General features: G+C 42.6%; 1 protein-coding gene across 1 annotated transcript in view; it reads left to right on the top strand.

The window, feature by feature from the left end:
* The window catches only part of FAT4 (FAT atypical cadherin 4), a 128,556-nt gene extending 124,344 nt beyond the window's left edge, over positions 1 to 4,212 (top strand). The window contains exon 17 of the mRNA XM_027690029.1: positions 753 to 4,212. Coding sequence (XP_027545830.1) covers positions 753 to 2,623 — 1,871 coding nt within the window. The 3' untranslated portion in view covers positions 2,624 to 4,212. The remainder of the gene's footprint in view (positions 1 to 752) is intronic.
* Positions 4,213 to 12,738: the final 8,526 nt, after the last annotated feature.

The following is a 12,738-nucleotide window of genomic DNA, read 5'->3' as shown; positions in this document are numbered from 1 at the left end:
ATCTCTGCTGCAAGGGATCACCAACTGTGCAGCAGGATGATCATCATTTTTGCTTTGGCTCCCGCCTGAACCTAAATCTTCAATTCTGAAGATTTTAAACCTTTAATATCATCTCATATGACTCCAGTGTGCTATTTCTTGACAGTGCTCCAAGCAGAGATCAGCATAAGGTGTCACTGCCTTAAAACCCTTGAAGAAAGGATTAAGTCTGGAGAATACAGAGAATTATGAGATTGGCAAAAGGCTGGATTTTCCTGCGACCTCACATGCAACCACCCCAGAGAGCCTGAGAATAATTCCATTTCCCTGAGGTCTCACAGCACTAAAATTTGCTGTAGAGTAGCACAACAACTGGGGTATGGGAAGTTTGGAAAAAGGTCACTTGAGATTCAGAGATACAAAAGTATCATCATGAATGTAGGAGACAGTAAGGCAGGAGGTTTAGCTGAAGCATCCAGATAGTGTTTGGTGCTAGCATAGCTGAGCCAACTGCACACAGGTTTCTCTGTGGGGATGATAGGAAGGTTTAGAAATATGGGAAAATTAGGAAACAAAGGCATTTCAGCGTATTGAATGAAATCACTAGAAGGCATATTTGTTCAAATTCAATTTCAAGACATTAGACTAGATGTTTTTCTCTGGTAACCATTTGAATTCTTGGCTTATTTGGTGAACAGTGGAGCCTGTACTGCACTGTTGACAGTGCACACTCAGTTTCCAGGTCCCGACGTGACTGTTGCTTTTTCTCCTAGGCTTTGATGGCTGCATTTCCTACATCAAGTATGGCGGGGAGAGCCTTCCCTTCGCTGGCAAGCACAGCCTCGCCACCCTCTCCAAAACAGACCCCTCGGTCAAGATCGGCTGCCGCGGCCCCAATATCTGCGCCAGCAGTCCCTGCTGGGGCGACCTGATGTGCATCAACCGCTGGTATGCCTACCAGTGTGTCCCACCAGGAGCTTGTGCCTCCAGCCCCTGCCAGAACGGAGGCAGCTGCGAGCCCACGGCGCACTCCAGCTTCACCTGCAGCTGCCCCGAGGCATACGCGGGACGGACGTGCGAGACGGTGGTGGCCTGCCTGGGGGTCTCGTGTACCCCTGGCCACGAGTGCAGAGCGGGGATCAGCGGTGGCCACATCTGCCTCCCGTCCCCACACCCCACCGAGCTGTCCCTTCCTCTCTGGGCCGTGCCGGCCATCGTGGGCAGCTGCGCGACGGTCCTGGCACTGCTGGTCCTCAGCCTCATCCTCTGCAACCAGTGCCGAGGAAAGAAGTCAAAAGGGCCGAAAGAGGAGAAAAAAACAAAGCAGAAGAAGAAAAAGGGGAGTGAGAACGTGGCTTTTGATGACCCTGACAACATCCCACCCTACGGTGATGACATGACTGTCAGGAAGCAGCCTGAAGGGAACCCGAAACCCGATATCATTGAAAGAGAAAACCCATATCTCATCTATGATGAAACCGACATCCCGCACGCCACGGAGACAATCCCCAGCGCCCCGCTGGCATCCCCCGAGCCCGAGATCGAGCACTACGACATCGACAATGCCAGCAGCATCGCCCCCTCGGACGCAGACATCATCCAGCACTACAAGCAGTTTCGGAGCCACACGCCCAAGTTCTCCATCCAGAGGCACAGCCCGCTGGGCTTCGCGCGGCAGTCCCCCATGCCCCTGGGAGCCAGCAGCTTGACCTATCAGCCTGCCTACGGGCAGGGCTTGAGGACAACATCTTTAAGCCACTCAGCATGCCCTACTCCCAACCCCCTGTCTCGGCACAGCCCCGCACCCTTCTCCAAATCATCGACGTTCTACAGGCACAGCCCAGCGAGGGAGCTGCACCTCGCCATAAGGGAAGGGAGCCCGCTGGAGATGCACAATGATGTCTGCCAGCCTGGCATTTTTAACTATGCCACTCGACTGGGGAGGAGAAGTAAGAGTCCACAGACCATGGCGAGCCACAGCTCCCGACCGGGAAGCCGCCTGAAGCAGCCCATTGGGCAGATCCCTCTGGAGACTGTTCCTCCGGTGGGGCTGTCCATTGAAGAGGTGGAGAGACTGAACACGCCTCGCCCCAGAAACCCCAGCATCTGCAGTGCAGACCACGGCCGGTCCTCTTCAGAGGAGGACTGCAGAAGGCCTCTGTCCCGGACGAGGAACCCGGCCGATGGAATTCCCGCACCCGAGTCCTCCTCCGACAGCGACTCCCACGAGTCCTTCACCTGCTCGGAGATGGAGTACGACAGGGATAAGCCTGTGACGTACACGTCCAGGATGCCCAAGTTATCCCAGGTCAATGAGTCTGATGCGGATGACGAGGACAACTACGGCTCCAGGCTGAAGCCCCGGCGCTACCCCGGCCGCCGCGGCGAGGGGGGGCCCGTGGGGGCACAGGCAGCTGGGACCGGGGAGAGCTCCCTGCCCGTGAAGCTGGGGCAGCAAGCGGGAAGCTTCAACTGGGACAACCTCTTGAACTGGGGCCCGGGCTTTGGGCATTATGTGGATGTTTTCAAAGATTTGGCATCACTTCCTGAAAAAGCAGCAGCAGCAGCAGCAGTGAGTGAAGACGGCAAAGGTGGTACAATAAAGCCTGTTTCCAAGGAGGGGGAGGCAGAACAATATGTATAGGCTTTATCTCCTGGTATTGCCACAGTGCAAAGCCACGGGGGCTGGTCAAACCATTATATGGTTGTAGAAAAGCTGAGGTCAGCATCTGAACCCCAGGCCAGTTTGGATGGAGGAGACTTTAAAAATAATAACCATTATGCTGCTGAAAGAGACTTAAAAACATTTTTAATTTAATTATGCTTGGATGAATTTATTTCTCCTGCATGCATTGTATTTGCAAACCAGATATTCGGCATGCAGCCTTTGGAGAGGGTTTCCTATTTCCCATTGTTTGGTTCGTGATTCTTAAATTAATAATGCTTTGTTCTGAAAATGAACTAATTTTTTTGTTTTAATTGTGAAGGATGTGCATATTGTCTCCAGATACTAACATGTTTTACGATGCAAGAGTATTGAGGATTTAATTTTCCTTAAGAAGTGTGTGGAAGAAAGATGGTGAATGAAGGAATAACAGTAGTAAGGTGTCTCAGAAAATGTAGTTACCATATCCTGCAGTTGCTCACATGTGACTTTATGGATGAAAGCAGCTTGAATAATTGCTGGCAACAGTGCTGTAAGTCTTATTCCATACAAGAGGTGCTAGAAGCAGCTCAAGCCAGTCAGCACTTTAGGAGTTTTTTTCCTTTTCAGTTCGTCTATTTGTTTGTTTCAGGTTTCTTTCTTTTTCTTTTCTCTTTTTCTTTTTTCTTTTTTTTCTTTTTTTTTTGTTTGTTTTGGTTTTTTGACAAAGTTGTGTGAGAGCTTCTGAATCTCTATGAATTTTTGGGGATGCTTACTTAACCCTGGTCCCTTCCTGCCCCCCTCAGTGCTTCCCATGGGAGGGGAGTGATGGGCATTTGTCAGCCCAGCCTAGCACCCTGACTCGCAGCAGCAGGAGCAAGGGAAAAACCTCTCAATTCCCACATCTCTTGGCCTCTCATCTCGGCTGTGCTGCTGCTGCAGTCTGTGCTTCTCCCCTGATTCTGATTTCACATCTGTGCTATGGAAAGGTAGGAACAACACTTACTCCCCTACCTCACAGGGGTGGTGTGAGGACTAATTAGTTTAACTCGTCTGAAGTGCTTCGACATTATAAAGCACTATAATAAGTATTATCATAATTATTATTAAAGCACTGCCTTGCCTTTGTGACCTTGGAGTGGCATTTTCTACATTCTGTGATTTTCTGTGATGGAAACTTTGAAGAATTATTTATTGTATAGAAAATTACTGCACTCTAGCATTTTGGAGCGGATATGAGGGAAAACTACTTGTAGATTCATTAATGTAGCTTACCAGTTGCCTCCGGTTCCCTAAAGTTTTAGGTAAAATAGAACCCCACGAAGTCTTTACATCTTCATGCAGATCTGATGAACCTATTGTACTGTGTAAAAATTTCAATTTTTTTTTTTTTACCTAAGCTGTGTTTTTATATCAATATTTTCCTATGCTGAATAGTTTTCTTACTTTCAGGGAAGGTAAGAAAAATACTTTTTTTACATTTGTTACTTATGTAACATCCATATTTTTCACATTTTGATAAAATTGTAACATACTGTATGCTTTCTACCTGTAAATGCCAATAATAGAATTAAAATATTTATTTAAAATCCTTAGTGTGTGTTATTGGTAACCTTTTGTCTTTTCTCTCTCTCTCTACTTTTCACTCCTCCATCTTCACTTTTGGTGTTTAAGTTATAAGCTTTTTAAGATATATAATGTTTTTATCCAGAAAATAGGCTTCAAGAATCAAAGTGATGATGTAAAATTACACATTTTGGGTTCATTCACAGTGAAGGCAGCACTAGTATCACTGTGGAAATTAAATTACTCTCCCTGCAGAGGGGCAGCATGAGCCCAGTGCACTTCAAGAAGTCCCACTGAGTCCAGTGCGGTTGTTCCTTGCAAAGGGATGGATTTGACCAAGGGTGAGAGGAGCCTTTGGCCCATCCCTCTTCTATTTCATGACTGATCTCACTATGATTTGGCTTCACCTATCTCAGGAAGATGGAGAAGAGTTGGTAACATGAGGTTTTTAAGCCTAAGATAATGTCAAAAAGTACCAAATCCCCTTTGATATTCCTGATAACATAATAAAAACTGTATTTCGGTCCATTAGGGTTTATTAGGAGCAACTGATTTTACACTTTTTTAACCAAGATTTCCACCTCTGCTCCAAGCTGAAGCTTTCCCATACATAGATAGTGAGGATTGTGAGAACAAGAGCTTTCTATAATAAAGCAGCAGTTGAACAATAAATAACTGCATTCTTGTATATTTATAAGAGAGTAAATCATACTAGGACAACTTGTTGGAGAATGCAGAGAGTGAAAAAGTTAAGGCTGCAGGCAAGAGGTGAGTTCTGAGGTTATACTTTGAACTGGTGATATTTTGTGTAAAGAACTTTGAAAAAGTATAAAAATTTGAGGGGGTTTTATCTGTTACCCATTTGGTTTAGAGTTTATTTTGGTCAACTGGTCTCAAAACTGGCAATAAGGAACCAGCTCTTTGTGGCTAAAAGTGCTGCTGACTTCATCATGCCCCAAAAAAGTGAGAAGATAATGGGCCAAAGTAGCCACGTTGGTATGTAAGCAGTTTCATCTGAAATAACATGAGATCCACAAGTGATTTCAGAGTTTGAGAAGCTGCTGTAATTAAACATCTGTTAAAAAGCTGTATGTTTAGCTTGAATATTATCCTTTAATACAAACTGTACCACATCTAAGCAGTGATTTTAATAACACATGAAAACTTTAACAAATGAAAGCTTTTAAATGTAACACCAAACACACTGAGAGCTGCGTTATGCCAGTTAAGCATTCTGAAATTATAAAAAACTTTTGCTAAAGGAAAATAATATGCAATGTGGACTTACACAAAATTTATTTCATAACGCAGTTTACAGTTTATCGAGTTGTAGTGCATTCCTCTAAATTTTGACACTTTATGGTAGACAAATGTGTCTTTTACTGGTTTCCTTGTTTCTCTGTTTCTGAAAAGCATAGAGATGTTTTTGACACTTAAACATTTCTGCCATTTCTGCCTTTTTTTTTTTATAATTCTTTCATGATGAGGATCAGCAAAGAGTTCCAAGTGAATCATGCGAAGCAAACATCCAAAATTACTAGTTGTGAGGGAGGGAGCTGCATTATTCCCCTGGTTCATCAGCAGAACTACACGGTCCTGTTTCAAGATCTGGGACATATTATAAGTCATAAATACATGGAAAGAAAAACAGTCTGCACTGCTCACTGTGGTGCACAGGAGCCTCCAAGCACATCTCATATCAGCAATTTGTCTGTGACCTGTCTTTCTGCTGGTAGATTGCTGAACTGTTGTTGCCATCTCAGATGGAGATGTTTTCTCCTCATGATGTCACTAATAAGATGAAAACGGACAGGGAAATGGCAGGTTTACTTGCAATTCTCTTGTTTACCTATGAAAAGGAAAATAGAGGAATACTATGATTTGCGGTAGAGGAATAAAGTAATAAAAGAAGTGAAATCTAAATTTATCTGAGTCAAGACCTTCCAGTATTTTTCATAAAAGGTATATAACTTCAAAAGCATTAAATTAATAAAAGGCATGCTGCATTGAAAAGTAACATAAAGTCCCACATTTTGGTGAAAACCCTCCATCAAGAGTCAGACTATGAGTCTGTGCTGCAGACCACAACCTGTGTCAGGGAGTATCAGTTAGCAGTGCAAAATCCAGCTGGGACCACATTACTGCAGTCTGGAAATGAGAAGGCTTGGAGTGGGAAGGGAGTGCAGATCTGGCTGATGTCCTCAAAAACAGAAGATGGAGCCAGACACTCCTCACACAGCAAAAGGACTAGAACCACCAGTGTTCGTAAGGTAAATTCCCATTGGATGTGAGGGAAGCTGTCCTGGCAATAGGAGTGGGTAGACGCTGGAGGACACTGCCCTGAGGTGGTGTGGCATTCCTCTCCCTGGAAATACTAAAAACTTGCTTGGACAACATACTGTTTAACCTTATCTAACTTCATAGGTGGCTGTGCTTTGAGAGGGGTGTTGGACCACATGTCCTCAGGCAGTCTCTCCCAACCTGAACGATCCTGTCATTCCAGGGGTGTCCAGAACCCTCTATTTGCCCTTCCCGTTGTTATAGAAAGAAGTGGGTGAGATGTGCTGGCCTGGGAAGATCTTTCCATCCAAGTCACCAGTGAGGAGTGCAGAGAACACATGAGGTGATGCCAGCAAAGCAGTCTATTCACTGCAGCAATTTACTGAATTTCATTTGTTCCTTCTGTATAACATGAATCCTATTTAATTTTTGCCAGCCAGCTCAAGATAATCAGAGGTGCCCTTGAGCTGATATATTTTGTGCTTTTACTGATCACCTCCTGTGCCACTTTTTGAGTACTGTGTGTTTTATTGTACTGTAGATTGTATTTCTGAAGTATAAAATTCAAATAATATCCTTCACTGTACGGATGTGTAAAGGGCACTTCCTTAACTGAAATCTGTAAGAGTCTCCTAATTATGAATCTTTTGAAATTGGAAAGGGGAATGAGGAGAAAAAGATGATTAAGAGAAAAGCTTTCTATTTCTTTGAAGGAGGACTGAGGGAAGAAGAAAAGGAAAAGGTTGATCTCTCTGCTTTCTCATCCTAGTGTTTTACTGTTCACCATTTTATCCTTTTCCATGTCCATCTACGTATTATTTCCACCATCTTTCCCTCTGCTTGGTGAAGTCAGTGCTTTGTTCATCCCAATGTGCTCACTTTAAGTGTATCAGTTAATGGGATGACTGACAGCATGTGTTTAGGTTGTCAGGGAGCATCACAGCCTTTTTTTAAAAATTAGATATTTGCACTATTGGCCTTTCCTGTATTTTGCATGAACCTCACCTTCTGACACTTTACAAGAGCTTTTTCCAGCAATCAAATACCATTGTATTCTTAGCAATTTTCACAGCCTTTTCCTTTTTCCAGTGACTTCCAGGTTTCATCATTCTTCTGTACTGAGATGATCAGCAGTGGATAGAGTCTTTCTAAGTTGGATTTTGAGCTTAACAATACCTTTATCTCTGGCCTTCACCAAGTAAATCCTCAAGAGAATTGCTCTTCAATATTAGGGCCACATATTCATAAGCATGTACAAAAAAACCCAAATAAAAAATAGTGATAGCAGCAGGCAATTTCTCAACAACTTGTAAACATAAGAGGAAGAGTCTATAAAAGCAGTGCCAGAAAGTTTGGCATCCTGCTAAAACAAAACCACAGGGCATTATTGATTGCACTCTCCATTGGGAGAGTGTCTGCCACTAATGATGACAAGAGCTTGATGTTTAACCAGCTAATGATGAGATGTCCTCAGCAGAGACTCTGTAAAAGCCATCTTGTGCTTGGAGTTGTTCAAGAGCCTGAGCTGAGGGCAAGTTCAAAAATAATCCTGTCTTTCACCTCAGACCAAACTGAAGGACTGGTTTCCAGGGGCTGCTTTGGATAATTCCCTGTGTGAATAACCAATATCTGTTCCTCCAATTTGCTGTTTACTGTTGGGGAAGAAAAGACTCTCAATCTGTGGTTCCAAGGAAATATGTTCAGAAATTTTCTGCAATTTTCCGAAGTTTCCACCAAGCCCATTTTTAGCTGAGAACCCCCAAATGGCTGGTTAGGGGAAGACCCTGCATGGTGCATTGTGGCAGTCAAATAGCAGCATGCTCTGCCTGTTCTTTGGCATTGATATGGATCACACTGTGGATGGATGGAGCTCAACTTCATCCCTATATTATACAAACTTTCCACTCCTCTGCTTTCAGCGTAGGGCAAAACAAGGATCCCACAAGGTGTTGGTTCCCCACCACCACCTTAAAACTGGAGAGCACACTTGGCAGTAGATGGAAAATGAGTAGAAATGGCTCCTCCTAACCACTGGGAAACAGGAATGCTGAAGTAAAATTCAGATCCTTTTAGAGGGAGCATTTTCAGGAAGTCATCAAACAGTGTCAGCTAGAATGAAGACAGAAGCCCCACATTAGAGATTTGTCAGTCAGGACAAATCAACAGCAAAGGGATTAAAAACATCTCAGTCTTTCCAGACTGAGTCCCAAGGATGACGTGTGATATTTCAGATAACTCACATGTTGTGTCATCTACTGTATTGAAATTGTCAAATGAAAAAAGTGGAACAGGCATTAGGACAGGCTGCCCAGGGAAGTGGTGGAATCATCATCCCTGGAAGTGTTAAAAATTGTGTAGATGTGGCAGTTGGGGAGATGGTTTAATGGTAGACTTGGCAGTGCTGGGTTAATGATTGGACTCGATGATCTTAGAGGGCTTTTCCAACCTAAACGAGTCTACGATGTGTACACATAGCAACAGTATTCTTAGACATTCATGAACGTGCTTTCCATATGGCAATTAATACCTTTCAAGTTCCTTGTCAAGACTCCATGTTTGGAAAACAGATTAGCAACCTCCCTCCCCCCAGTAATAAAAGCCCGAGCCACTGTTCCACGTGATTCTGTACGTTCCCTTACAACACTGGGACTCTTTGTGCAGCACATCAGACAAGGAGCAGGGAAAATAAACAGGTCCCTGTCTTCCCATTTGTTGGTTTATTTCCCCAGAGCCTTTTAAAAGCCAGAGTCTGATTTAGTAATTAGTGTTTCTTCTTGCATATCTTGTGCAATTAGGTAAAACAGCAAATTAGGGAATAAGAAATAAACATTAAATATAGAAAACAAACATTAATGTAGAAGAACACGTATGGGATGAGAAATGGATATTGTTGAGTCATTCAAAAAGCACACTTTGGAGCAATGATCTAGAATCCCTACAAATATGCATTATAATTTCCTTTAAAACATAACTCCCTCTTAATAATTCAAGTCTTTATTAAAACAGTTTGTTAAACCTTGGCAAAGACACTATGTGACAGCATTGTTTTATAAGAATTCCTTGTAGCTTGTAGAAGGCTAAGTGAGAACTGGAATGGTTTGTCTCATAAAACAACTGATGGTAAGCATATTAAAAAGTAAAATTAATAATATTTTGATATTTTTTTACTCCTGTAGAATTCATTGCAACCATCAAAACTGGCTGGACTTTATAGAGCCACATAACACCATGTGGCAGGGAATGTCATTTCTGCGACAATAACACCTCCTTGCTTTCCAGAAGGGGGTTATAATCAATATGTTATTTTGAATAAAGTTAGTACATCCTCATGCAAATACTTTGGGAGGGCAGGAAAAAAAGCATATTTTCTAATGATGGACTGCAGAAGCACTGACAACCAACAGCAAATATTCCTTTTCTTTAGGAAACTCAACTCAAATGTGTTCTGAAGGAAGTTGCTGTATGTTTCTGTGCCAGGACTTCACATCCTCTGAAGATGTTCCACATAAAACCATAGAAAGTTTTGAGTTGGAAGGGACCTTAAAAATCACCCAGTTCCAACCCCCCTGCCATGGGCAGTGACACCTTCCACTAGACCAGATTACTCAAAGCTCTGTTTAACTTGGCCTTGAACACTTCCAGGGATGGGCTATCCACAATGTCATCTCTGTATAGTTTCATCTGACTGCTGTTCTGGTTTTGAATTAGAGACTATATAGGCAACATAGACTGGAAACTAGTTTTGTTTGAGATTTAATCAAGGCTGAAAGCACTTAATGGTGTGCATGTAAGAATGCAATCCTTTAAAAGCCAAAAATGAATGTATCTGATCTACAGGAGCACCCCAACATTTCAGCAACTGTTTTATGAAATTGCATAAAATTCTGGCTTCCCAGAAATGACAAAAAAAAATCCAAATAATCAGATTATTTTATTCCTATCAAATATAGTTCTATTAAAATTACCCACAGAATCTCTAGTGTCCTTACACTTACAGCACCACCCAACACTCAAAGAATAGCAAGTAGAAAAGAGATCCTGGTGAAACAAACAGGTCCCAGAGGATGACAATTGTTCCCTACTTCTCCTGAAGGAGATCATTCCTGGTAAGTGCCAGTGATGCACTAATGAGGATTAGGAAATTACTTTCCAGCTAGGGCAAATCATGCACTATGTGTGGGTGTCACTTGGGGCTTTTCTAATCCTGTTATATTTAAGGGTTCGGTCCATTTTTTTTTTCCCAAAGTAGTTTGCAGCTCGAGTCATGTGAAAGAGGTAAGAAATACTCTCATTACTTTAACAGAACTGATTTTTACAATTGCAGCTTTTAATTGCAGTAAGGTGGAGTTTATTATGAGGGAGATGATATTAAATTCCGTTCACTTTGAGTCTTTTCCTAGTGTTAGCAGAGTTTCTGTTGGTTTTTTGCTGTACTGTACCCCATTTGGTTTTCACAGTATTGCTTTTGTTCACCTGTTCTTAGCATGAAAACCCAGGGCAGCTTTTTATTAAGCTATTGCTGCAAATAGCATCTCCTGTGAAACCTTTCAATGCTGCTTGTGGCAAAGGGGGCCCTTCTTTTTCATTGATTTGAGTGCAGTCACTGAATAATTGCATCTGACAAGGTTCTGAAGCTTTGTCAAAGTTTCCTCTGCCTTCTGATTTTGGTTGCTTCTGTTTTGACTTTAAGATGTCCCTGGATGTTTGTCACGGGAAATGAGCTTGGCTGTTTGGTTTGGTTTAAGTGACATTCAATACTCCGAAGAAAGAAGTGGAGTATGACAAGTCTGTAATTGGGTCAATTTTTCTTTTTCCATCCATGAAATAGCCAGGCATGCACATATCTAACTGTTCTGCTCATGCAGTACACTATGTCCTGGATTTTTAATAGGGTTTCCCTGTAGCTAGTTTAGAATTGGGATTTTTTTACACTTATAAATTAGTCTTGTAGAGCACTGAGAGTTTTTAATCTGGCAAATGTCAGTGACAAGAGAAAAGCTGTGGTATGACAACTAAGAGAACCTTTTCCAATTTGTCTCGTCAGCACTTCTCTGCCCTTTGGCAGGAGACAGTGTCGCTTGGTGAAAAACAAAGCTGCAGAGTCTGTAGTGCCCAGAAAAAAAAGGCAGTAAGAGAAACTGTAGGGTTCCTGCACAACAAGCAACAGGTTGTGGAGCTAAAATCTGCCTTTAATAAATGGTTTCAATAGGATTAAATAGTGCAGATTCCTGGGTTTAACTGCTTCATAATGCCTTTTTTGCTCTGAAGGGTTATTAGTCCTGGGGCAAAACTATCCTATTTTTGCTGGAAACAATGGCACTTGGCTGATTTAGAGCAGCTGAAGAGCTGATTCTCTTGTGATTCGTTAAGAGCAGCAGTACAGGTCCCCAGACATCTGTGAGTAGATGCAGTAGAGTAGGGGAAATCTGCATTAGTAGAACAAATTCTTCCCTGTGAGGTTGGAGGTACTGGCACAGGTTGTCCAGAGCACCTGTGGATGCCCCATCCCTGGAAGTGTTCAAGGCCAGGTTTGGTGAGGCTTTGAGCAACCTGGGCTAGTGTCATTTTCGCCACCCGTGGCAGGGGGGTTGGAAGAAGATGATCTTCATGGTCCCTTCCAAGCCAAACCATTCTGTGATTCTATGATTCTACCTTAAAAAGATTTTGCTTCTCTAAAAATAATTAGACTTCTACATCTTTGACTTAAAAATATGATATGCAGGACAATGGGTGATACAAACTGTGTCTTAAGCAAACAGAACTTCAGCTCTGGGTCCGATATCCGGCTTGTGTGATATTAACTGATAACATTTCCAAAGCACCACTGAATTGCCTCCTTAGTTGTCTGAGTACAAGGAAGAGATTAATCGTCCCCTCCTGCCCCCAACCCTGCTTTGTATTTTATACACCTACAGCTGTAGGACATCTGCTACGACAGAAGATTCTACATAAATAAGATGTTAATGTAAAAAATGTTATTTACATTACCTAAAATGAGAACTGTTAGGGAGACGTCCAAGAGGCTGTGTATCTTTCCTGTGATGGCTGGATGGAGATTCCTAAACAAAAAGCAGCAGGCAACCTAATGTTTTCAAGGGGTCCTTTACATTTTCGTAAACTCTAGGAGTTTTGTGGAACAAAACTTTTAAAGTTCTTTTTAAATGGCCCTTTATGGTCTTAATTGCTCTATTGTGCTTTAAGTCCTAGTGGGTTCTTTCCCCTGCTTATCCAGATTAAAAAGTGATTGAGAGGGTCACACATGACTTCCA

Source organism: Neopelma chrysocephalum, unplaced genomic scaffold (assembly GCF_003984885.1).
Source record: "Neopelma chrysocephalum unplaced genomic scaffold, ASM398488v2 Primary Assembly neopelma1_79, whole genome shotgun sequence".
NCBI lineage: Eukaryota > Metazoa > Chordata > Aves > Passeriformes > Pipridae > Neopelma > Neopelma chrysocephalum.
The sequence above is the reverse complement of the archived record's forward strand: the minus strand, read 5'-3'. Positions and strand labels throughout refer to the sequence as shown.